Here is a 27,325-nt window from a genome sequence, read left to right on the forward strand (position 1 = left end):
GGGGGGGGAGGAAATAATGAGAGTGATGGGGGGGGGGGAGGAAATAATGAGAGTGATGGGGGGGGGGAGGAAATAATGAGAGTGATGGGGGGGGGGGGAGGAAATAATGAGAGTGATGGGGGGGGGGAAATAATGAGAGTGATGGGGGGGGGAAATAATGAGAGTGATGGGGGGGGGGAAATAATGAGAGTGATGGGGGGGGGAAATAATGAGAGTGATGGGGGGGGGAAATAATGAGAGTGATGGGGGGGGGGAAATAATGAGAGTGATGGGGGGGGGGGAAATAATGAGAGTGATGGGGGGGGGGGAAATAATGAGAGTGATGGGGGGGGGGGAAATAATGAGAGTGATGGGGGGGGGAAATAATGAGAGTGATGGGGGGGGGAAATAATGAGAGTGATGGGGGGGGGGAAATAATGAGAGTGATGGGGGGGGGAAATAATGAGAGTGATGGGGGGGGGAATAATGAGAGTGATGGGGGGGGGGGAATAATGAGAGTGATGGGGGGGGGAATAATGAGAGTGATGGGGGGGGGAATAATGAGAGTGATGGGGGGGGGAATAATGAGAGTGATGGGGGGGAAATAATGAGTGATGGGGGGGGGAAATAATGAGAGTGATGGGGGGGGAAATAATGAGAGTGATGGGGGGGGGAAATAATGAGAGTGATGGGGGGGAATAATGAGAGTGATGGGGGGGGGGGAAATAATGAGAGTGATGGGGGGGGGGGAAATAATGAGAGTGATGGGGGGGGAAATAATGAGAGTGATGGGGGGGGGAATAATGAGTGATGGGGGGAATAATGAGAGTGATGGGGGGGGGAATAATGAGAGTGATGGGGGGGGAATAATGAGAGTGATGGGGGGGGAATAATGAGAGTGATGGGGGGGGAATAATGAGAGTGATGGGGGGGGGGAATAATGAGAGTGATGGGGGGGGAAATAATGAGAGTGATGGGGGGGGGGGGAATAATGAGCGTGACAAGGGAGAGGGGGGGGAATAATGAGAGTGACAATGGAGTCCCCAGAGCCAGACTGCAGCCAGAGTCCAGATCATCTTATTGTCCTGGTGGTAAGTAGACAATGCAATATGTTTATTATTTAATTGTTTAGTTATTAATACTACATTGGAAACAAATTTTCTCAGCTGGACACCGGCCTACACTGCGCATGCGCTGGGAGCCTCACCAGCGGTTAGGGTAGGGAAAAAGCACTGGCCCGTACGTAATTTTTCCCTTCCCTAACCGCTGGTGAGGCTCCCGGTGCATGCGCAGTGTCGGCCGGTGTTCAGCTGAGAACATCCATCCGATCACTGCGCCTGCGCATTGGCCCATAGTTTTTCCCTACCCTAACCGCCGGCGAGGCTCCTGGCGCATGCGCACTCTGCTGTGAAATTTCCCTAACCTGTCGTTGTGCGCCTGCGCGGCGCTGCACACCTCCTCACGTCATGTCCGGTGCGACCGGAAGTGACGAGGGTAGGGAAATCTCACGAACTAGGGAAGTATAACATTACACCGGCCTTTGGGGTGTGAGGGCTGGTAACTACTTGGTTGGATAGTCAGCCAGCCTATGCCATGATGCCAGCAACAAGCAGTGTTTTTTTTTTTTTTTTTGGGGGGGGGGGGCGCCACAAGGTTAGCTCGCACAGGGCGCCTGAACACCTAAGGCCGGCCCTGGTCTGACAACAGTACTCAGGTCAGCCCAAGGAGGTGGTCGCCGCTGTTGCTGCCTACTCCGAGATCTCTAATGTCAGTGGTGGTGAAGGTGACGATGATGATGTGTTGATGGACGTCACGGGGGTGCCCACAAGAGAGGAAGAGGAGGGGAGTTCATAGGGAGAGACGAAGCAGCAGATAGGAAGGAGAAGCAGGCAGAACTCGCAGTACACAGGAGGCAAAACGCAGACTGCGAATGTATCTGATGAGGATGGTAAGCTGGGGGGAGGAGGAGGACCAAGAAGAACAGGCTTTGAGGGGGACTTTAAACTTTTCAGGGATCCCTGGTGTTGTCCGTGGCTGGGGGGAGGAGACCGAGGACAACAATCTCCAGGGAGATGAGCAGGAGCCAGGGAGCTCCACCGCTTCCAATTTAGTGCAAATGAGGGCCTTCATGCTTTATGTAAAAAGCATAAAGGGCAAGGACCAGTACTCGGTGGCAACGTACTTAGACCCCCGGTACAAACACAAAATGGCAGACATGTTACCAGCATCACAGAGGGCTGTCAGAATGCAGCATTTCCAGGCCTTGCTGCGAAAGATGCTGCATTCTGCTGTTGCGGGCCCTGGCAGAGGAATTTCCTGTCCGGTGAATGCCTAATGTTTGGGGCCTGTACTCCACTGGCCTACAGTAAAATTGTCATCCACTGACCTTCTAATATACCTCCAGCCACATAATCACTTGTTCTTTTCTGTCAGGTGAATGCCTAATTTTTGGGGCCCGTACTCCCGTGGCCTAAAATAAAAAAATTCTAGGTTCCAGCAGGGCATGTTTGAGAGTTTCCCTTTAAGACACAAAAAATGGCTCCTGATTAAAATACATATTTTTTGTGGGAATTGTTGCCATTGATATCCCTGTGGTATGTCACTGTCCATGTTGTGGGACTATTTGTGTACTTCTAGTAAGTATTTGGTGGCTGCAAGTATGACCTGAAGGTTTTTCAGGTTCGCCTGCCATTAAAGTTAACGGGGCCCGCCGCGAACGTGCGTTCCGTCCATCACTAGTGGTCACTGATGTCCACTATTCCATTCAATCACTATGGGACTGACAGAAATTACCAAGTACGCTACTCCGTTTTTTCCTGTCTGTCCTACACAGTTTGAAAGCTTGACCACTCCTCCATTGAAACATCTATAAGCTAGCTTCAAGATAGGTGAAAAATGTTTTTCATTGGCCAACCCTTTAAACATTAGCCATTTTTGCATTTAAACTTGACTTCAAGACTAAAAGGACTTTTTTCTCCATAATTGACAATTATAACCTATCCACATGATAGGTTATAAAATGTGACCATACAACTGAGATCCCTACTATCACTAGGACGTGGGTCCTGAGTTCCTCCTTCCTTTCCATTGTATGACTGCTGAATACAGCAGTGGTTGATCTTGAATGCTGCCAGTCTATTCAAAGTTTATGGGAATGATGAAGATAACAGAGTAAAGCATTGGATCCCGTAAACTTGTAACATTGAAATTTTTCCATTTGTGAATGTACTTACACATGCAGTGGAGGAATAGGAGAGGGTTCGTAGTGATAACGCCCTTCATGATGTCTTGCATCAATTGGCACAGGGGGGTGAAAAGCAGGAAACAGATGAGGTGTATCTATAAAGAGAAAAACAAAATGTCAGGCAACCACAGCAATACAAAATTAATGCTCTAGATATAATTATATTTTCTACAGTAAGTATCAGATATTGCTAACAAACTAAACCCCAAAAATTGTTTCCCCATATACTTTCACAAGGATAAAGGAAAAGATAAGTTTTACAAAGTAACTCAAGGTATTATAATAGCCAGCTCCTCAGTGCCACTCCAATATGTTCCAATAGAATTTTACTGTAAAGGTGGGGTTACCAAGGAGGCCAGGTCATCTGGCGCAGCACCCCATCACTCTCCTTTATGGTCAAATAGCCCTTACACAGCCTGGAGGTGTGTTTGGGGTCATTGTCCTGTTGAAAAATAAATGATGGTCCAACTAAACGCAAACCGGATGGAATAGCATGCCGCTGCAAGATGCTGTGGTAGCCATGCTGGTTCAGTATGCCTTCAATTTTGAATAAATCCCCAACAGTGTCACCAGCAAAGCACCCCCACACCACCACACCTCCTCCTCCATGCTTCACGGTGGGAGCCAGGCATGTAGAGTCCATCCGTTCACCTTTTCTGCGTCGCACAAAGACATGGTGGTTGGAACCAAAGATCTCAAATTTGGACTCCTCAGACCAAAGCACAGATTTCCACTGGTCTAATGTCCATTCCTTGTGTTCTTTAGCCCAAACAAGTCTCTTCTGCTTGTTGCCTGTCCTTAGCAGTGGTTTCCTAGCAGATATTCTACCATGAAGGCCTGATTCACACAGACTGCACTTGGGGACACTTTCAAAGTTTTCCCAATTTTTCGGACTGACTGACCTTCATTTCTTAAAGTAATGATGGCCACTCATTTTTCTTTACTTAGCTGCTTTTTTCTTACCATAATACAAATTCTAACAGTCTATTCAGTAGGACTATCAGCTGTGTATCCACCTGACTTCTCCACAACGCAACTGATGGTCCCAACCCTATTTATAAGGCAAGAAATCCCACTTATTAAACCTGACAGGGCACACCTGTGAAGTGAAAACCATTTCAGGTGACTACCTCTTGAAGCTCATCAAGAGAATGCCAAGAGTGGGCAAAGCAGTAATCAAAGCAAAAGGTGGCTAACTTTGAAGAACCTAGAATATGACATATTTTCAGTTGTTTCACACTTTTTTGTTATGTATATAATTCCACATGTGTTAATTCATAGTTTTGATGCCTTCAGTGTGAATCTACAATTTTCATAGTCATGAAAATAAAGAAAACTCTTTGAATGAGAAGGTGTGTCCAAACTTTTAGTCTGTACTGTATATATATACTACTGCTACAGCCAATCACTTGTCTCGTTCCATATACTTGGCTAAGCAACATATGGCACATCATCAACAAGGACAAAAGCATTATTTCATAACTATAGCAGCAAGGATTACAGGAGAATTGGTGCTGGGACAGAAAGGGGTTCGGGTCGGTAAGCGTACATTTTTAAATAGTTTTAACACTGTCCCTGATTTTTTATTTTATAAAAAAAATCTCAATGTCTTAAAGTAGCTGCTTCCTGCTATGGCTAACAAACGAGAAGTTTGAATTGAGGACACCTTCTATTAATTCCCATATTTCCTAATAGGATATTTAAAATAGGTCTTATAAACTGGACAAGACCTTTAAAACCACAAAAGACTGTGACGGAGTAATATAAATCAGTGTCACATATACAATAGCCAAATATCGTAAAATGCTGAAGGCAGCGTTTTCCTAGACAATGGTGTCAGGCATGTCATACTACCATCATCACTGTGAAGGATATTCCTAAAGCGTGTATTAAACACCCTGATGCCGCAAACGATTGTCAGGAGGGAAGCATTCCCTCTGGGCAATCGTCAGAGAGCTGTTATTACATGTAGCGATGTCCTCCATGGCATGGGGAGGAGCGATCACTATGCCATCACTCATCCTCATGCAGGGCAGCAGTGTGTCGGCAGCTATTAACACAGTGCGATCTGCCACCGGCACCATTGTGATATTTTAGCATGCTTTAGGGTGTATTAAACTGCCAGATTTTCAGGCAGATGATCGCTAACGAGTGTTCCTATGAATGCTCGTTAGCGATCATCTGGCAGTCTAATACTGCCTCCCAATGCGTGTTCATCGGGCAATTGTGATTTTTAATCATGCTGGGGGATGAGTGATGGCATAGCGATCGCACCTCCTCATGCCATGGTCGACATCACTGCATCTAATACCAGCGGTGTCCTCTGCTAGCTGACGATTGCCGGGAGGGAACGTTTCCCTCCAGACAATCGTCTGTGTTATCAAAGAGTCTAATACATCCTTTAAAAATCACAATTGCCCGATGAACGAATGTTTGCTGGTTCATTGGGCATTTGGTGGCAGTATTATAGGAACACTCATTAGCGATCATCTGCCAAACAATCTGGCAGTCTAATACACCTTTAACACTAGAACAGTGATAGGCAAACTGCGGCTCTCCAGCTGTTGCAAAACTACAACTTCCCACCATGCCCTGCTGTAGGCTGAAAGCTGAAGGCAGACTTTGCATGCTGGGAGTTGTAGTTCTGCAACAGCTGGAGAGCCGCAGTTTGCCTATCACTGCACTAGAACATGTACTGTTCAAGGTGGCATTAGTAGCATAAGCTGGGTAACTATACATGTCTATTTCCTGAGCACAACTGACCAAAAATGCTCCCAGTTGATAAGGAACGGACAGGATATATGGCATAGACAGTAACAGTTTTGTAACTCTTTGCAGAGACAGTAAATCATTCATAGGCAGCTATCTCTGAAGGCCTAAAACACTGCTGCATAAAACATTGGGCGTCTGATACAATTATGCCGCTCGTGGTTTATTATTTACACATGAATAGAACAGCTGCTGCTCGTCATATCTCAGATACATGTGAAAAATGTTAGTGTATGTGATCAATCTCCTGATGTTACCCCTTGACAGAATATCACACGACTCTGGAAAGTCAGGCTAAAACTGCTGAAGCACAGTGAAGTGCCTGCGGACATGGCTACCTCCAATTTATCATACAATTTCCTGACTGATGTTCCAAAAAACAGCTGCTAAGCACTGCATAATGCAATGGACGGCAGGCAAACTAACAGTAAAACCAATGCCCCCCGTGTCTGCAATAACATTCTAAAGGCCACATGGGTCGGGTAGTAGATGAGATGCATTGTAATAAGCAATTTCTGCTATTCATAAATTTAGACATATGTAAATAATGTGGGCAGATTAAAATGGATTAAAGGCCAAAAATTGGCCTACTGAACTATTTACATGTCCCCAAGATGTTCAAGAACGTGGTTTTGTTGAGTCTCACAAAACTTAAAGTGTGCGAAAAATCTTCTTTTAAAATATATGTACCTGATGTCATCAAAACGTAGCTCAGGGAGTCGCTGGGGCATATGGCTGGATGAGGCCAGTCACTGTCATCTCCTCTATGCCACCCATTTTGCTCTCACAGACCTCCCCAGGCTTGCTGACAAAGGCGCTTGGCAGTGTGACATTTTGTGCAGGTGCAGAAGACCATGGTCCACAGCCATGTGCAGTGAGCAGAGGTGAATAGACATCGACTTCAAGCACTAACTGCACAGGCCCAGTGTCAAAATGACAGACATCATAATGGAAACCCAATAGACCCACCATTGGTTTATGTCAAAGGAAAGAGCCAAATCTTTGTTAATTTCATTTTTTCTCCATTTCTGACAGAGCAGAGAAGCAGACTTTGCTGTCAATTCTTTCCGGACCCCTCACTTTTTGCTAAAGAGGGAGCTCTACATGCCAAACTACTTCTGCTGAGGAATGTTGCGTTAAATGCTATATGGTAATTAAATAGTTAATTATTGCATTTTCTTTCCTCTAACTTTCTCACACGACTTTCCTCTTGGCAGCTGCACCTCAAACTCCCTCTATTCTTTCAGGATAAATTCCTTACTTCATATTCTTAATCCCCTATCTGACAGGACATTAAGCAGATCCCAGCCTCTGCATTCTTTATACATTTCTTTCCATTTTTTTCTGTTTCAGAGTAAAATACTTGTAAGATTTCTACTTAAAAAGGGGAATTTCTTTAGTGTAATGACAGTATGACTATGTGAGATTCAAGGTATTGGCTGTGAAGCACTGCAAGAAGTGCTTAGCATTGGCTTAACATAAGAATGCTGTCCATCTTTTAACCAGGGAAGCCAATGGTCTAATTGCAGGATGTACATAAACCAACCATGGTCTCCTTTCTACCACTGGTGAAGGCTTGTGCTGTCACCTAGGTCAAGCACATCCGAATTATGGGAGTCACTATATAAATGGCTTCCTGAAGGTTTTCCTAAAGGTAAACTAGGGCCATCAGGCTTCCATCCACTTCACACGGCTCAAGCACAGAGTTTATTTGACAGAATCCAATGTTTAAACTAGACACTCTTTAAATATGCTCTGCAACATATTTCAAACAAACAGCTTGGTATCATTAGAAAAGCAAGCAGCACAATCCAAGCGCTTCAGAAGAGGGAGGCAAGCAAGGAAGCCTTTTGTCCTATGTAAACAGTGTCTAGTCCTTAGCGCCCCACACTGAACGTGTTAAAGCGTTCTTCAAAGGTCTGTTTGCTTACACTTCACTTGGCCCCAACATGTGACATAATGATAATCCACCAAGGTTATCAGGCCTGGTTTCCTCTTATAATTGACCTGTACGTTTGATTATTTTTTAGCTAAAGGAGCATAAAGACAGCTGCAACTAGGAATAGCTTCCATATGGAAAACTGAAATGAATTCATTGACATCCTAAGAATGCTCATATTATTTCAACTGAACTTCAAACCACTACCTAACTTCCAACAATCGGAAGAGACCTTACGTACTACCTTTCTGAAAACTGGGTACTTAAAGGCGTTATCTAGGTTTCAAAAACAGCTGCTTTCTTTCAAAAACAGTGTCACACCTGTCCATGGGTTGTGTTTGGTATTGCAGCTCAGCTTCAATGACGTGAATGGGACTGAACTGACAGCAGCCATTTAGTGTTCTATCACAATGTAAAATGTGTCTTCATTTACAAAAACTGCCCTTCCCCCTGTATACTTTTACATACTGTAGGCAGATTCTCTGCCCATAACAAGTGCCAATCAACGATGAACGTTATACAATAACTTTCACTGCTAAATTACCCCCCTCCTCTCATTCACTTTATGTCAAGTTGGCTGCACATCCCCTTTTTTCACACGGACATGTGCTGCAAACAAACTAGTATTTTTATGCCCACAGGAAGTTTACAAAGGGCAACGATCGTAAATGAAAGTTTGTTCATCACCAGCCAACTAAAAGTAAAATCTGCCTAAAAATTTTATACTGGTTTATACATATTTGTTTTCCAATGTCTATAACAGTTCTCATAACTGGACATACTTATTGTACAGCAAAATGTATGATGTAAACCAACTCCACACACGTTGCCTGTGGAGAACAGCAAACAAACTCTAAGCAAGTCCAGGATAACTTGGCTGACAATGGTTGCATGACAATGGTTGCACATGGGTCTTTAACCAACCCTATTCTTCTCATATGGGAAGATCATAGAAAAGGATGACATGTATTACTTATAAGATGTTGGATTCTATGCTTATGGATTCACATTTCTGAAGGCTTACTCATGAGACTTTAACCTCCTTAGATGAGGTGTCTGCTATTGTCAGCTAAAGGCCTCTTGTTTCTGTATGCATAGATCTAGAATCGCGTTATTCTTACTCCAGTGACTGTTCTCAATCTTGGAACGGTTCCTAGTCAGCCCGAGAATCTACATTTGGTAACCTGCATCAGAGACAATGGACACATGTTCAACATCTGGCTGTTTCTGGAGTAGATGGAAAACAAAATATCTTACTCTTCTTCAATAATGAAGAAAATGGCAGCAACTTACAGGAAGTAGATCTTGTTCTCATGAAGGACCAGAAAATGGAAAGAAATGTATGGCATGGCATGCATTGCTTGTACAAGTGATTGCCACTCACACTAATCAGAGACTTTTCCCATTATGCGTTACCCATATGGGGTCTTTATGACACTATTAATTATCATCTATAGGAGGAAACTGACACTGTTTTATGACATTCACATATTTTTTTATGATTAAATTATGTGAAATCTAGTCCCTCAAACTTCATTGTGTATCTGAATTTGAAGTTGAGCAGCTGTCACTGAAGACAGAGTAATTTCAATGTACTTTCAGCATCTATCAATCAAAGATATGAAGCATAAACATGCAAACATAATAATGAAGGATCCTCACAGCTCTTCTATCAAGGGAAAAAACAAGATGTCCAAGGACCAACAGTGGACCTCCACTGATCTATGTAGTGTGGTTGTCAAGGTCTGCATGAGATTTCCTACTATGTTAATATTACCCTTCTCATAAATCAAGCACACTTGTATTACTGTTTTATATATTTCTATATCACTTGGCCAATTCCACTCTACTTAAGACTTGTCCTAACAAAAGGTAATGTTGTTTGGAGAAGATATAGCATCAAAATGGTTAGAATTACAGTCCCAATAAATACAAAGCATTCAAGGCGATAGTCCAAGTATTGTGAATCTGAATGTAATGTTATATGAAGCATTGTAAGGTCTTTCACCCACATACACTGATCCCTCAAGATACAATGACCTCAGGATACAATATTTTCAACATACAATGGTCTTTTCTGACCCATCGTCAGTATTGTTAATATTGTATCTTGAGGGACCACTGTATTTGAATTTTTTTTTTTTATATTAATCTTTTCTCCATCCATTATGATGCTAAGGTTTCCCATGGGGTGAAGCTTTTCTGGTTATCTTTGCTGCTATAAATATCGAACGCAAATGTGGTAGGTATGAAAGGCTGTACATTACATGAAAAATTTCTAGTCTATAATCTGGATTTACACAACAGAAGCATGTGGTGTTTTCCATTTCTGAAAAGGAGTCGGATGTGAGAACCCATGCAATCTGCATTCCTCAGCAAGATTTATCACATTTCTAAACTTTTAGCTCTTTGATACTTGCTTTGCTGCTTGTAGTACCATCCTGACAAATATGTGGTTTTCTATTGCACATTCATATCTTGTGCACATAGATCATTTGTTAAATCTAGGCTTTCAATTCATTCAAAAAGATTTATATCCCTTTCATACAGTTTAAGGATTAGAGGGGCCTGTTAGGGTCCTCACTAATGCTTGTGTGGGTCACATATGATAAAGGTATGTAAGATGCATATTTTAACGTCAGATCGAAGAATTACGTCAAACAGATTTTCCTTTCCACATTTTCAACTAAAATACTTTAGACTTTGGTATGTGTGCCTAAAAACCAAAAGTGTGACAGCCATATTGATTAGCAGTATCATTCTAATAAATCTATGAGATTATTTGAAGTTTCCACATCTTAAAATAAGTCATAGCCTATAAAATGTTAGCTTAAAGGGAACCTGTCACCGGGATTTTGTGTTTAGGGCTGAGGACATGGGTTGCTAGATGGCCGCTAGCACATTCGCAATCCCCAGTCCCCATAGCTCTGTGTGCTTTTATTGCGTAAAAAAAACAACAATTTGAAATGAGATGAATCAGGGACAGGACTCATCTCAGGTTAATTTGCATATGTATCAAATTGTTTTTTTGACACAATAAAAGCACATAGAGCTATGGGGACTGGGTATTGCGGATGTGCTAGCGGCCATCTAGCAATCCGTGTCCTCAGCTCTATACACAAAATCCCGCTGACAGGTTCCGTTTAAGGGTTTTCCAGGTGCTTAATATTCATGGCTTATCCTCAGGCTAGGTCATCAATACTTCGATGAAATTCAACACCCAGCACCCCCACCGACCAGCTTTTTGAAGAACCAGTGACATCACGTTCACTGGTCATATGGCCTAGGTGCTGTTTATGTACACTTTTCGCAATTCTTTTAAATGGACTTGAAGTAAACATCTCAATAATTTAAGGAATTGCTGTATTTTTTTCTGTAAGAGCTGCTACAATCCTGTCTGCTTCTATATCCACCAATGTGGACCGCTTTTCTGCCTGACAATTGTATTGAAAAAAAAAAAAAAGCACCTAAAGGACTCTCAGACTGTGAGAGATAAGATTCTCAGGTCTGATGAAACCAAGATTGAACTTTTTGGCCCCAATTCTAAGCATCATGTATGGAGCAAACCAGGCACTGCTCATGGCCTGCTGGTGCTTTTCAGAGGCTTGGACAGAGAGACTGGTCAGAATTAAGTAAAAGCTGAAAGAAGCAAAGTACACAACAATTCTTAAAGTAGCACTTCCACAAACATTTGTATTCTCTGACCTGTTAGAAAGTACATGATGTAATGTAAGGCTACTTTCACACTAGCGTTCGGGCGGATCCGTTCTGAACGGATCCGCTCATAATAATGCAGACGGAGGCTCCGTTCAGAACGGATCCGTCTGCATTATTTTAGCATATAAAAGCTAAGTGTGAAAATAGCCTCGTACGGATCCGTCCAGACTTTAAATGTAAAGTCAATGGGGGACGGATCCGCCTGAAGATTGAGCCACAGGGTGACATCTTCAAACGGATCCGTCCCCATTGACTTACATTGTAAGTCTGGACGGATCCGCACGGATCCGCACGCCTCCGCACGGCCAGGCGGACACCCGAACGCTGCAAGCAGCGTTCAGCTGTCCGCCTGTCCGTGCGGAGGCGAGCGGAGCGGAGGCTGAACGCCGCCAGACTGATGCAGTCTGAGCGGATCCGCTCCATTCAGACTGCATCAGGGCTGGACGGCTGCGTTCGGGTCCGCTCGTGAGCTCCTTCAAACGGAGCTCACGAGCGGACCAGCGAACGCTAGTGTGAAAGGAGTGCATTATATAATGTAATGATTGTAATCTTCTCATCGGTGACTGTATTTGTGAGCTATCCCCTTACCTCTAATTTTTTGCTGTGTCATGTGACCAAGTCTCTGATCTCCAACTGACACAGGATAGGAAGTCAGTTACTTCTCTATTCATTCCTATGAGACTGACATTGAGGCTCCCATAGGGATACATAGAGAAACCTACTTCCTGTCCACACATAAGATGCTGTTTTATTTGGAAATTTTGATTGTCGGAAAGATTGTCACATGACAGTCGAGAGGCAGAAGGGAGGGGATAGCTCACAAATACAGACACTAGTACGAAGATTACATTCACTACAAATTACATCATGTACCTCTCTAACAGGTCAGATAATACATTTTTGGTGGGAGTGCTTCTTTAATGAAAACCTGATCTAGAGCGCTCTGAACCCCAGACTGGAGCAATGGTTTGCCTTTCAAAATAATGATCCTAAGCACACAGCCAAAACAACATAGGAGTATCTTAGGAACAACTCTGTGAATGTACTTGAGTCGCCCGCCAAAGCCCTGACTTTGACCCAATCAAACATCTCTGGAGAGACCTAAAAATGGCTGCCCACCAACGGTATCCATCCAACCTGGGACAGCTTGATTGGATCTGCAGAGAAGAGTAGTAGAAAATCCCCAAATCTAGGTGTGCAAATCTCGAGTCATCATATCAAAAAAGACTGGAGGCTGTAATCGCTGCCAAAAGTGCTTTACCTAAGTCGTGAGTAAGGGTCTGAATACTTATGTCAAGGCAATATTTTAGTTTTTCCTTTTCAATCAATTAGCAAAGATTTTTAACATTCTGTTTTCACTTTGTCATTATGCAATACTGAGTGCAGAATGATGGCAAAAACTTGAGTTTTTATTATTTTACACACAAGGCACAACATAAATGTGAAAAAAATGTAAGGGTCTGAAGACTTTTCGAATGCACTATAAACAGATCTCTTTGCATTAAATGAAACACACCACGGTTTTATGAAAAAAATATATTTGACAGCTTTAGATTCATGGCATGGCTATGACTGCTCCAGATTTAAAGAAAAGGCAGAAATGTTATATCATTCTATGAATCTGAGTTCTTGCTAAGTCTCCTTTGATCTCAGCTTTTTGTATCAGTGGAAATGCAAAATCTTTGGGATCCATTCCTCCAGCTGGCATTTTCATAGTAGCAGTGAGTATGGAACCTTTAATGTATCAGTTTAAAGAGGAAAGCTTCCCTCTGACTAGTGCTTAGGACTATTCTGTCTCAGCAAGACTAGCTGCTGTCTAAGTACCTGTCCCTTTGATATGTACACAGATTGCTCCATACTTTCAGATGGAAAAGTAGTAGTTACAGCAGGCAGGAAAACTGGGAAAAACAAACTAGGATGGGTCTTATTATGGCATAAGAGTTTTGACTTGTTTAAATAGCTCGGGGTCTGGTTCTACTGTTCAATGGAAGAAATGATGTTACTGGCTTGAAGCTGCCAGGTTACATTAGCAGCCTATGATCTCACAGCTCATGCATGTTCATTTACAGTAGACTTTGAATTTATACCATTGATGTTCAACTGAAGAGGATGGTAAAGAGCCTTTTATAAGAGCAAGCCCCACATGGCAGTCAGCCTGTAGGACAAACGGGAAGATCACATAAGTATTTCCTTAGAAGAATACACAGAAGGGACATTTCACTAAGCCAAACAAGTAATATTATTTTAGGCTACTTTCATACTCGCGTTTGGTGCGGATGCGTCATGAACACCATTGAAAGTTAATGGAGGACGGATCCGTTTTCTATTGCTCCAGATTGTGTCAGAGAAAACGGATCCGTCCCCATTGACTTACATTGTGTGTCAGAACGGATCCGTTTGGCTCAGTTTCGTCAGACAGACACCAAAACGGTCCGCCTTCAAAGCGGAATGGAGACGGAACGGAGGCAAACTGATGCATTCTGAGCTGATCCTTTTCCAGTTAGAATGCATTAGGGCAAAACTGATACGTTTTGGACCGCTTGTGAGAGCCCTGAACGGATCTCAGAAACGGAAAGCCAAAACGCCAGTGTGAAAGTAGCCTTATAGTGGTGCTCCGTGATTAGCACTGGCGCCTTGCAACACAGAGATTCTAGGTTCGAATCCCACCAAGGACAACAACTTCATGGAGTTTGTATGTTCTCCATGTATTTGTGTGGTTTTCCACACTCCAAACACATACTGATAGAGAATTTAGACTGTTAGCTCCACTGGGGACAGCAAGTGCTGATAATGTCTGTAAAGCGATGTTAACCCCTTCACGACTGCAATCTGTATATATACGTGATAGCTGCACATACCCCGTGCAGCTACCACGTATATATACGTTCTGGCAGCTCTTTAATCCAAGCGCTGCAAAGCGCTTGGATTAAAGCTTCTGCCCCTGCCCTGTATGCTGTCACGGACAGCATACAGTGCAGTAATGCCGGCAAGGGACCAATCAGAGTGGCCCCTTGCCGACAATCGATCCGATTGGTTAGTCTGTGCAGACTAACTAATCGGATCGCTGTGTGAAAAAAATGCCGGTTTCAGGCTCTGATCTGCGGTCTGCAGATCAGAGCCTGAAATCGGTAATGTGTCCTGAAGCCCCCGTGCCCCCGATCTGTGCCCCGTTCTTGTCCTGCCCCCCCCGATGCGGTCCGCCCCCTCCTGCCCCGACCTGCGCCCCCTTGTCCATCATCTTCTCCTGCTACTTCCTCCCGATGCGGTCCGCCCCTTCCTGCAGCCCCTTCCTGTAAATAATGAAATGCTGCCCCCCTCTCCTCTCCCCAGTTTCCAGCGATGCCCCGTCCCCTGCCCCCGATGCGGTCCCCCTTCTGTGTGTGATGGCGGCGGCTCCATTCCTGAGCCGCCGCCATCAGCAGCGTGTGTCAGCTCTATGCTGACACTGCTGTAACCCCATAGATGCCGCTACTGCGGCATCCATAGGGTTAATAGAGGGAGAGGGCTCCCTCTCTCTCAACCATCAGGGCTGCTGCGATCGCAGCGCCCGATGGTTGCCATGGCAACCGGACGCTTTGCAAAGGCGTCCGGTTGCCATGGTATAGGCGTCCAGTGCTGCCACCTACAGGCATCTGATTGTATTATACTTTGCAATGCAAGAGCATTGCAAAGTATAGTACAATCATCAGCCCCACTGGATCTTCAAGATCCAAGAGGGAACTGATAAAAAAAAAAAAAAAGTGAAAATAATAAAAGTAAAAATAAATAAATAAAAATGTAAAAAATAAATTTCCTTTTCCTATAAAAAAACAAAACAAAAAAAAAAAACACACATATTAGGTGTCACCGCGTCCGTAACGACCATCTCTATAAATATATCACATCATCAACACCGTCCAATAAACACCATAAAAAATAAAAACGGTGTAAAAAAATAAGCCATTTTTGTCACCTTACATCACAAAAAGTGCAACACCAAGCGATCAAAAAAGGCGTATATACCCCAAAATAGTACCAATCAAACCGTTACCTAATCCCGCAAAAAATTAGCCCATATTTAAGACAATCGCCCAAAAAATAAAAAGCTATGGCTCTCAGACTATGGAGACACTAAAACATCATTTTTTTGGTTTCAGAAATGCTATTATTGTGTAAAACTTAAATAAATAAGAAAAGGTATACATATTGGGTATTGCCACGTCCGTAACGATCTGCTCTATAAAACTGTCACATGACCTAACCCCTCAGATGAACGCTGTAAAAAAAAAAAAAAAACTATTCCAAAACAGCCAATTTTTGGCCACCTTGTCCCATAAAGTGTAATAATGAATGATCAAAAAAATTTATGTACCCAAAAATGGTACCAATAAAAACCTCAACTCTTTCTGCAAAAAATGAGCCCCTGCACAAGACGATCGGTAGAAAAATAAAAAACATACGGCGTTCAGAAAACCAATCCAGCAAAATCTGCCTTCCAAAAACCGTATGGCATTCCTTTCCTTCTGCGCCCTGCCGTGTGCCCGTACAGCAGTTTACGACCACATGTGGGGTGTTTCTGTAAACCGCAGAATCAGAGTAATAAATATTGAGTTTTGTTTGGCTGTTAACCCTTAATGTGTTAAAGAAAAAAAATTAATAAAATAGAAAATCTGCTAAAAAAGTGAAATCTAGAAATTTCATCTCCATTTTCCTTTAATTCTTGTGGAACACCTAAAGGGTTAATAACGTTTGTAAAATTGGTTTTAAGTAACTTGAGGGGTGTAGTTTCCATAATTGGGTCATTTATGGGGGTATACACTATGTAAGCCCCACAAAGTGACTTCAGACCTGAACAAGTCCTTAAAAAGTGGGTTTTGGAAATTTTCTTAAAAATTTTAAGAATTGCTTCTAAACTTCTAAGCCTTGTAATGTCCTAAAAAAATAAAATAACATTTCCAAAATGATGCCAACATAAAGTAGACATATGGGGAATGTTATGTAATAAATATTTTATGAGGTATCACTTTCTGTTTTCGAAGCAGAGAAATTGAAGTTTAGAAAATTGCAAATTTTTACAATTTTTTGGTAAATATGGGATTTTTTCATAAATAAAGGTGATATATATTGACTCAAATTTATGACTGTCATGAAGTACAATGTGTCACGAGAAAACAATCTCAGAATGGCGTGGATAAGTAAAAGTGTTCCAAAGCTATTACCACATAAAGTGACGCATGTCAGATTTGTAAATTTTGACCTGGACATTGGGGCATCAATGACCCTTGGTCATGAAAGGGTTAAATATGTCAACACTATATAAGAAAATTATATAGTGTGCTTCTGTATCCTCCTACTGCCCAAAAATAGACTGGTTTCAGATAAGCGATGCTATAGTATGTGTACAAATGTGGACCCGGTGTTTACTCCCGACTTCTTGTATGAATACTATTGTTATGTTGCATTGAGCAATAAAAACGCTTTCATCAAGTAGCCTAATCCTCCCCTTATCTGCTCTGGATAATCCTATAATTTGAACGGCTGAATCCCAAAATAGGGTTGTCCAAACTGGGCATAATTTGACAAGTTGGCCCCTCAGGCCAATACATTCCCATCACTGGAAGAATTTGAATCCAGTTGTTGATGGAGTCCTGAGCAATGAGAATTCATACAAAGTGACAGATAAAATGTCTACCAGCCAGTGGTTTGTACATAGTCTTTACTCTGCTGAGAAGTAGTAATGAGCACTCTACTACTTATTCTTATGATATTGTAGTAATTCTTTAATTTATATTAGCCTAAGCTGATAATTGTGGTGAGAACGGTCAACCACCTAACGTGTATGGGGGTGTTCTGACATCCCACAATGGTAGATGTCTAAGGAAAGAAGGATCAAGTTTCTAGATTTATTTTCTATCCAGATTTGTCAGGCATTGGCTTTCTACCATGCGCCCATTCAGAACGGGACCATGCTCAGCTGACTGGTCAACAATAGTCTTTATACAAAGATCAATTATCAAGTTCCGTAGACTATATCCTTCAGATGTGACATAAATGTCTGGTTGTTTGGAGTCACGCCTTGGCTCCTGCAGTCTGCCTTCAACTCAAGGTCAGCAACAGTCTTATACAGAAGACCAAGTTGAGAGATTTCTTAGCTTAGCTTTTTACAAAACTCTCACAAACTTCATCTGACATCCTCTTGTATGCTTCCACTGCCGACCCTGAAGAACGGGGTACAGAAGACCCAAAATACGGCCTGTGAACATGCCCTAGTGTGCATCTATCAGTAAAATTACCCTGGGGCCCAAATACCCCAAATACACCAGCATTGTGAATAATAGGGGACCCTGTTACAGGGTTTGCTTTGGGGTCCTGGAGCTTTAAGTTACAATCTGATCACAATGCCAAATGTATTTCATAAGTCTTCTTTTTCACTGCCGATCTGATTTCTACACTTTTGGAAAATATAATGTTTGACTATCATGTCATCCACCCACCAAGTAATAGGTCCTTTACCCTCCCCCGCATCTTATCAAGCAATGCATCAGCTCATCAGTAAATGATCACTCTACCTGTCTGAAGTGTCCTCCCTGATCAAGCAAGCTACTAAATATCTCCAAGTTTATTTAATCCATAAGAAGGATAATAAAAGCCACCTAGCCAAAAAAAGGAAGTAAAAAAAAAATATCAATCACTTAAAAAAAAAAAATATTAATGCATGTGTTGCAGCTGGAGAATTCATATATACATTGAGTCTGGGTGAAAAGAAAAAGTATAAGAGTAACTTGATTTTTAACACCGTCCCATGGCAATTAGTCCGGGGAACACTTATCAAGGCAATTTCAAATCAAAATAGTTTGTAGCAGCTAATTACACTGCCAGGGCCGTGTGCTGAAGGCATTTACAGTCCTGCTGCTGTGATTAAAAATATCAGCTATTACATCTGCATCTGTATAAAGTGGGCTCTTTACAAATTGTTATGGAGCAATTTGCACACAGTTAGTCCTTTGTTTAATCGAGAGATCTGCCCAAACCCTTGATTGTGGCTTATTTCCCTACGGCTGGGAATGAAGGTTATTTCATTATGACTTCTGGGACTAGCAATCTATCTATGTGCCTGAATTATTGCAGACAGTCAAACATAAGAACAAAGCTCAAGCTCCAGAATGCAGAAGCTATCTCCCAGATGGGATAGGTTTACTCAAAGATTTATAAGTGTTACCCCCTTCCAAATCCATCATGGAGCTGAATGTATTTACATTCCAGTGTCAAACTCAATAAAATTGTTTATTTCAATACATCAGCAGAATACATCAGAATATCTCACTCTTCTGATCCTACCGAACACACAACTGATGATTATATAGCCAGACATATATAGGTAAGCCACTAAGCACAGCAAAGTGCTAAGTGCTTCAGTATGGATGTACAATTATTCAGTATCTTTCACAGCTATTCATGTATCAATAGTGACAGCATCAAGGTAGAGGTCAACCCAGTTAATAGGGTTTCTGGGAAATCAAAATGGGGGTACAGTGGCTAAAAATGTGAAAACAAAAACAATGAGTCGATACTCCTCTGATCCTGAGACAAAATCAGTAAAGTGAGTGCATATAATAAGATTTCTTTTTCACGTTATACCCTTACAGCTCCATTTGTATAGCCTGGGAAACCCTTGAAGGCCACTTTCATAGATGTACAGTATATTTAGAATATATAGAATTCAGCAGGGAAATCTTTTGGAAAAAAAAGCCACGTGAGGACCCATATGTCTAAGCAAAGGTTTACTTCATCCTGACGGGATCCAATGCTGTTCACGGCATTAAATATATCGATCCCCACTTGGCATTTTTTTCCTAATTTTTTTGACACGTTTTGTCATGTATGTTTTAAAGATCCAGAATGAAAAATACATTTAAAACTATTCAAAAATGCTATGGGTAAAGTTCTGCAAGACTGTGTTCCCAAGGGGTAGATTTGTTGTACGCTTGCTGCAGAGGTCACTGGACCAAGCCACTTCCTGGTCCTTCCGGAATCGGCTGGGAATGGGGCAACAAAGTGAGCTTGGCAGGACCACGGATAAGTGAGTGTGTTTATTTTAAAAGGGGCACAAGTAAGGACCACTGGGGTTGTCAGCTCTTACGCCAGACAAACCCTTTAAGGTGTTAAAACTTTGAAAATACATGTCTTTATTCACTAAAAAATCGTATGATTTCGAGCTTCTTCCATGTTTTGTTTGATCTACTGAATGTGTAGCTGTCAGACATATTTGTAATAGACATTTCAGCAGGGAATTTTCAAATAATAAAAAATTACTGTTTCAATATTTTAAAACATTTTTAAAAAATCTGCAAAAATGTAAGGTATGTTAAATGAAGGGGAAATAAATGGGTTTGATTGTCTCACACTAATAATTTCTAAATACTCCTGATCAGGAGACCCTCAGTTATCACTCTTATCTCTGACCCTCGCCTTCTTAATCTTCTAATTCTTACTAAAATCACAGCCATTAACTTTTAAACCCTGTAGATTTACCATTAACCCTCTTCACTATAGGTATGGCCTGAGGCACCAGATGTCAGAGACCTTAAAGCAAATTTAGTCCATTCAATCTGAAAAGGCTTCAACAGCACAAATTTGCTTTGTGGTGAAACACTTTCAGATTAGGGAGGAGTTTAGGCAGTATGCTAGATCTCCTTAAAGAGACCAGCTGTGTATGGAGACTTATAGGCAATGTTCCATTGGAAAACAATTTGCAAAGAGGTATCTCCCAGGGAAAGAGAACCATCTCGCTAACACCACCTTGTGGAAGTGGCACCCTCTGAGTCAAAATCAGGCATGACAAGGAAAAATAGCCAAGCCAAATAATCATCCGTAGACAGCTATTTCAGAGTGTTTGCCCCGTGTCAATACAGAGTAGGATTTTGGTTGGCTGAGTGTGATGCCTTGGATGGAGCTTAGGCAGTGTACGATGGAAGTCGTCTATTTAAATATGGTGCCTAATCATGAGTGCAGCGGGCACCAGAACAGCTGGATTTCTGCTGTTCTCCGGGAATCCTCCGGGAGTTAAAGAGACCAGCTGTGTATTTTGATAGAGTGCCAATGAGAGAACTAGACATGTCTTCATGGTCACACACAGCTAGCTCAAGTCAATAGTGTGGTTAAAGGGAACCTGTCACCTCCAAAAAACATCCCAAGCCGACAGCAGTACCTGAAAGCAGCCAGTAGCGTGTTTGTAACAATCATTTTCTTCCTAAAGGCAGATGAAGCAAAAGTTGTAAAAACGTTCTTTTATCCCCTGCCGATGCGCTTCTCTAGTCGGGCTTGAAGTCACAGGGGCAGCGGCCTCCTTGCTTCAAGTCGCCGTAACCACGCCCCCTTCCCTTGCCCTTTGCTGTGATTGACAGCGCTTATGCACAACAGTTTGGCTGGCTTTGCCAAATTGCCGGCTGTCAGTCACAGCGAAGGGGCAGGGAAGGGGGCGTGGTTACCGTGACTTGAAGCAAGGAGGCCACTGCCTAAGTGACTTCAAGCCTGACTAGAGAAGCGCGCCGGCAGGGGATAAAAGAACGTTTTTACAGGTTTTGCTTCATCTGCCTGCAGGAAGAAAATGATTGTTACAAACACGCTGCTGGCTACTCTCAGGTACTCCTGCCGGCTTGGGATGTTTGTTGAAGGTGACAGGTTCTCTTTAAGGGGAGTGTCCAAGTTCAAATATTTTATTTGTAGAAGTGAATGCTCATATGAACAGCCATTCCCTCTAAGTAGCCTGTGAAAGGGTGCCATTGATTACAAAAAAAAAGCTAATTTATCTGGTCTGTGTAATGGGACCCTAATGCTGTTAGATATAAATTAATATATCCTTTTATGTTAACTAATGTCAAATGATTTTTGTACTATCAAACGAATCTCATTAATAAGACAATAAGAAAAATCTAACCAAATTAGCACATACTGTATGTAAAGACTAATACACATACATAGTAATGTATCTAAAACATGATGTACAATATTTCATGTGTTCTCTACCTCGTCATAAATAATTATCTGCAATCATTTTGGTATAAACCTCTGTGATTGCTACAAACCACTGATTAGAAAGGCTTTTTTTGATAAAAATGTGTATAAAATGTGTTCCTATTTTATAGGTTTGTGTCCAGGGTGGATTTGATTCAAACTGATTTAAATCACGATTTAAATCACTAGTCAGTAAGGCTTGATTTAAATCATAGTTTTCTACATAAAGACTAATTTTTAGAATAACAACTTTTCATATAAGTTTGATTAGGTTGATTCTGCATTCATAGGTTTGTAGAAGTTAGGATGAAGGTCTTTTTCTCAACTCTGTTCATGTTATAACATTTTTGCTGTGAAGAAGAGGCATGTGATCTCTGCTGAGTCAAATTCAATTTTGAGAACTGCAAAAGAAAACCAAGCATCTGTGATAATATCTTGTAGGCAGAGAAACTGCCCAATAATCTTACAAAAACCTCTGGAAGAGCATGACATTGTGAATGAATTAATGGAATTTCTACAAAATTAAAAAACTAATCTTTATTTCATGATGGAATAACCTTTGGATGGTAATATATTTTCCTCAAAAAGCATTTTATAAAAAAAAAAAAATCTGATTTAAAAATAAAATAAAAATTCCTTTGATTATTTTAAAAAAAACATTGATTTTTATCCACCCTGTTTGTGTCACATAAAGATTTCCTGGCTCAGAAAACCCATTTTCAAACAACATATTAAGTAGTTCTGGATAGAATGGATCTCCGGTTCAAGGTCAATTTTTAGCCAGTGCAGTGGGTAGCTACAATCTAAACCCCCAGCAAGTCCATGCAGTACGAAGACAGCTCAGTGACTACAACGGACAGAGTGTAATACTCAAATTTGCCTGTGGGGGCACAGCAGTGGAAGTAAACACTTGTGGCTGGCTTTCTCTACAGAATACAACACATTTCTTAGGATTAACTAAAAAAGAACTCTGCCACTTTGTTCTTGTAAATTGATAAGGGTCCTAGAGATACAACCACCATCAATCATAATGTCCTAAATTAGAAAACAGGGATTCCTCTTTAACATCATGACTGGCTTCACCATAGGCCTGTACAGGAAATATTGGAAAATGGCGTTCATAGAATATGTACAAAACATGTGTTTTAAATCCATTCATAAATATGCCCACAATTCCTATTCCAACTCAATTAGCTTCACACACAGTGAGACCATTTAAGCCACAAATGTATTTCCCTTTGCTACATAGACAGTCACGCAAAAAAAAAATATATATAACAGAAATTGTATAAAATCCGAATTTGTCCAAAAGAGATCTGTATAGGTGGTGCCAAGGTCTCTGGCACGGAAAAGCCTCTGTGTAAACCTCAAACAAGAATTAATCCTCAAGGACCGTTACAATCAAACCTTTAAAAGTAAAAAAGCTGAAGCCCATCACTGAGGGAGTCTACAACCTGCTCCCAGTAGTCTTGCCTGGCATACTACACATCAAAGCAAACTGGGACCTGATAGCAGGATTCTGCACGAATCCCTTATCTCAGAGCAAGCGGATGCTTCTCCTCTGATTGTCTTGAACTGCCACCTGTCCCAGCATCTTTGAAGGCAATGCTAAGCCTGAGATGGATCTGACCTCCTTGAGCTGGGATCCTTTTATGTCTTTCTTCATTTTCGGCTCAGTTACATTTTTTACCCTTGCAATGCACAGTACATGAAACAAAGAATGTTCTCCCTCTTGACTCATTTTGTCCCCAGCTATTTAGAAAAAGAGACAGAAAAAAAAACAATGCTAAGGATTAGATTATACTCCACCCCACAATATGGGGGCTGTCCTCTCGAGACAAGCCTCTTATTTTCAAGTTACAACTAGATGTCTGCTGTGAGAAGAGGCTTTGCTAGCAGAGTCCTATTAACTGAAAGCCAGAATATGAAAGCTGCATATCAGAGATAGCTTAACAGTATAAAGCCCTATAATAAACATGTATAAAGCAAGACAGGGAAGGAAAGAAGGGGAAACATTTTTGTAAAAATGCTTTCATTTGTAAGCTGTAACCTTGCATCTGCCAGTTCCTTGTACAATGATACACATGTCTCAATATCCACACAGTGTACATATAACCAACCTGGCAGTCAAACAAAGCCTTCATGTCACTGTATCACCATACACATTTCAGGGACTAAATAAGACTGCAGCTCAAGTGAATGGGGCTGAGCTGCAATACCAAGTACAGCCCTATCGAATGTACGGCGCTGTGCTTGGTAAGCTTCTTAAACAGCTGACTGGCAGGGGTCATGGGTGCCGAACCTCCACCAATCTAATATTGATGACCTAGTGTTCAGGTTAAGTCATCAATATCAAACTCTCAGAAAACCCCTTTAAGAATGTGTCAACCTTTTTAATTCTATGTTACAATGTATACACAGCCCTTTTATTAACTGAGACTACGTGAACTTATTGTATCGAAGCACAGCTGGTATATAGCTTATACATATTATACCATCAATCAATGTCATGTCAACAGGGTCACAAGGCATATACTTTAATTGTCGTAAAACACTGATGGATGTCAACATGCAATGGTTACTTTTTCTTTAAATTAAAACAGTGAAGCATTCTCTTCTATGAAGTTTGTAGCAAGGTCAGAAAAATTTAAGTATATGGGATATAAAGATTAACATATGAGGGAGGCTTGGTGAAAAGTTGTTTGTTAAAGGGCTTGTCTAGATCCAAAATCAATGATAAGGGATGTACAGAACAAGTGTCACAAACTTGCCCGTACGGCTCCAGCGGTGAGAACTCCAGCTTCAGCACACCAGGAGAGACTTGCTGCTAAGCCAATGCCCCCTGTTGATGTGACAGCATCCTTAGCAACAGGATGCAAAGCGCTTTCTGCTCACAGCGGGCGTGTGCTGGAGAAGACTTTATCGTATCGATAAAATTCAATACCCGAAAGAACCCTAGTCTAAAGGAACATTTTAAAACAAAGGTGGATGGGACATTTTGCAGGTAACACATAGGGTCAATGGGGATATCACACTCCGAAACTCCGTGAAGAAGCAGATACACGTGTCCAGAATGGATAGATCAATGGGAGTCCCAAAAAAAATATGAAATATTGTCCCTCTAGCTACATGACATCACCAGCATGACCCTGGGATGGACTGATTTAATTTATGGAGAAACCCAAGAATATCATACCACAGCATAAGTATTTTATACTGGTTTTCTTTGTTAGCAACTGAGAGGGCAGACTTTGCTGTTCTCTAAACAAGTCGCCAGGCAGAATCTGGTAAGGTTCCTCTCAGCAGGTCATGTAAAAATGCCTTGGTAATCTATCTGGTACTGGATCAAGTAAAATAGAACATATTTTAACAATAGGCCCCGATGTAAAAGTACTCCATCTACAGAAACACTCAAAAGCCATAGGGATAGAGATCTGAGGACATTGAAAGACAGTGTAGGCAAAGTGCTGAATTTGTGTATAGTGAAATCTACACTGCTGGGGTAAATGATATCCTGAATGGATATATTTAAATGGTAGCAAGCACCTCGTAGTAGGGTCAACAATGTCAGCAAAACATAAAAGCTTATTTTGAAACCAATGTTTAGACATATGTGTGGTAAGACTATCTGGGAAGGAGGGATGATATAGAAAAAAAGGTCACTGAGGAACATGGAGAAGCTAAGTTAAATTCCTTGCTACAATATCTCCAAATATCTCTGGTAAAAGTTATAGGCCCTAAGAGAATCCTAGTAGGTGGGTCATGCGGGTTTGTCCATAAGAAGGAATTTGGGTGATCCAGGGCTAGCCAGAGTTTTTTGAATTTGTGACCAGATCATGAAAGCAGGGAATGACGCTCAGACCATTAGTGAGTAGCCCATTAATAGTGAGAAATACTGGGGACCGGCAAGCCACCCCTTTCTTTAGTAGCCACTGGGGTTGACTTTGAAATCCTATACCTTTTATAGGCGACTATAAATCTTAAAATAGAAGCTTGGGTCATTATAAGGTCTTAGGTCTCATGGGGACTGCGACAGGCAACATTTTAATTAAATGCAACAATTTGGGGAGAATAGACATTTTAACAGTGCATATTCTACCAAGTGAAGACAATGGCAATACTTAGGGGTAATTATTGTGGTACAAATCAGCATAACAGGAAGTTATATTAAACAGGTTTCCAAGATATTTTTTATTAATGACCTGACCAGCATCCCAGCCGATCAGTGGATTGAAGAGAAGGCCGCACAATGAGCCGTCCCAGTGAAATGAATGAGACAGCTTCTTGTAATTACACCTGCTCACCACTGCGATGTTGATGGCGAGCAAGTAAACAATACAAGGTGGGCAGCGTTGGTACCCCGCCAATCTGATACTGATAACCTATCCTAAGGATAGGTCATCAATAAAAATATTTAGGAAAACCCCTTTAACCCCCAGGTATTTGAGACTACTTTCCTTTGATAGTAAAAATTCTGTCGGAACTTCATGAATTCTGCCAAGTGCCGGTTGGCATCATGTAGGGCCATGGCTTGGGCTGAAATGGTAGAATGGAGCTGAAATATGTATTGCCTAGGGTTGACAAGGGCACCGTCCAGTGAGTCAACATGCTCTTCAAAGTGTTTGAAGAGCATGTTGACAGCGGACAGCTGATGTCTCTGTTGAAGATATGCCTACCATTTCTGGAGATCTGTCTGGCTAGCAATGGATTGGTATAGGTGTCACAGGGGAAGAGTGGGTAGGTCTACCCCAAAGTTCTAGCTTTGCAGGAGGCAGTAGGGCACATAGGCAAGGTGTAATGCTTAGATCTTTAGGTGAGTCTGACTATTGCCCTTGGAGTTGTTCAGTTATGGATTGACCTTTGGAGGATGATAGACTCTGGGACTTAGAAGTAATATCTAAGGATCATGCCTGTGTCTCACCCTGGTTATGAAGAGAAGTCTCCATGCTCTGAGCACTTCCAGTACAGGTTGCCTGGCCGGTCTAAATACTGCAGAGTCAGTCAAAAGATTGTGATCTGAAGAGAGACCTTGGGCCCACTATGGAAAAGGGGCAGTCCCGTTCAATGATTGACAGCATTCCCTGTATTAGCATGCATACAGACATATTTGTCAATCAGGTATTAGGACCACCCATAGGACTCAAAGCCAAAAGGTATACTAATTTTTTCACCCATAAAACTGTACATCAATCTGCTCAGTTCCTCCTTTTCCTACTCTATACCACAATGCTGACAGAGTAGATTACATGTTCATTGTAAAAGATTTAATTAAAGGATATGATGAGCTACTATATAAAATTGTAGACTTATAAAAGGTCTGACCAAAAGGCGTAACTTGAAGCTTATTAGGATCTCATCCAAAATCTTTAAAAGCACCACACACATCTACCATGCTTCATTTATAATACTGGTGTATTCCTCTGTGGCAGAGGAGGTCTTTGTGCCCACTCAGGCAGCAGAGCCATGGTATGACAGCTATCTCTGCACCCCCCCATCTACACCCCTATATACTAAAGTTCATGTAGTTTCTGTGGTATTCCTGTGTAATACTGGAGTTCTGCTTATGGAAAGCCATTCTTTGTGTTAGATTTTATCCTCTTGATCAGAAAATGTTAATTAATCAGAAGCGCTGTGTGTAGAGTGCACTTTGGGAAATAAAGTAGAGGAAGAAGGGTAACCCCCAC

General features: G+C 41.7%; 1 protein-coding gene across 7 annotated transcripts in view; it reads right to left on the reverse strand.

Annotated features, from left to right (window-relative positions):
* The window catches only part of GLI3 (GLI family zinc finger 3), a 207,163-nt gene that overhangs the window by 95,483 nt on the left and 84,355 nt on the right, over positions 1 to 27,325 (reverse strand). For all 7 annotated transcript variants that reach the window (XM_044294727.1, XM_044294720.1, XM_044294724.1 and 4 more), the window contains exon 4: positions 3,213 to 3,318. In XM_044294727.1, the coding sequence (XP_044150662.1) occupies positions 3,213 to 3,318 (106 nt within the window). The remainder of the gene's footprint in view (positions 1 to 3,212; positions 3,319 to 27,325) is intronic.

Source organism: Bufo gargarizans, chromosome 5, assembly GCF_014858855.1.
Source record: "Bufo gargarizans isolate SCDJY-AF-19 chromosome 5, ASM1485885v1, whole genome shotgun sequence".
Taxonomy (NCBI): domain Eukaryota; kingdom Metazoa; phylum Chordata; class Amphibia; order Anura; family Bufonidae; genus Bufo; species Bufo gargarizans.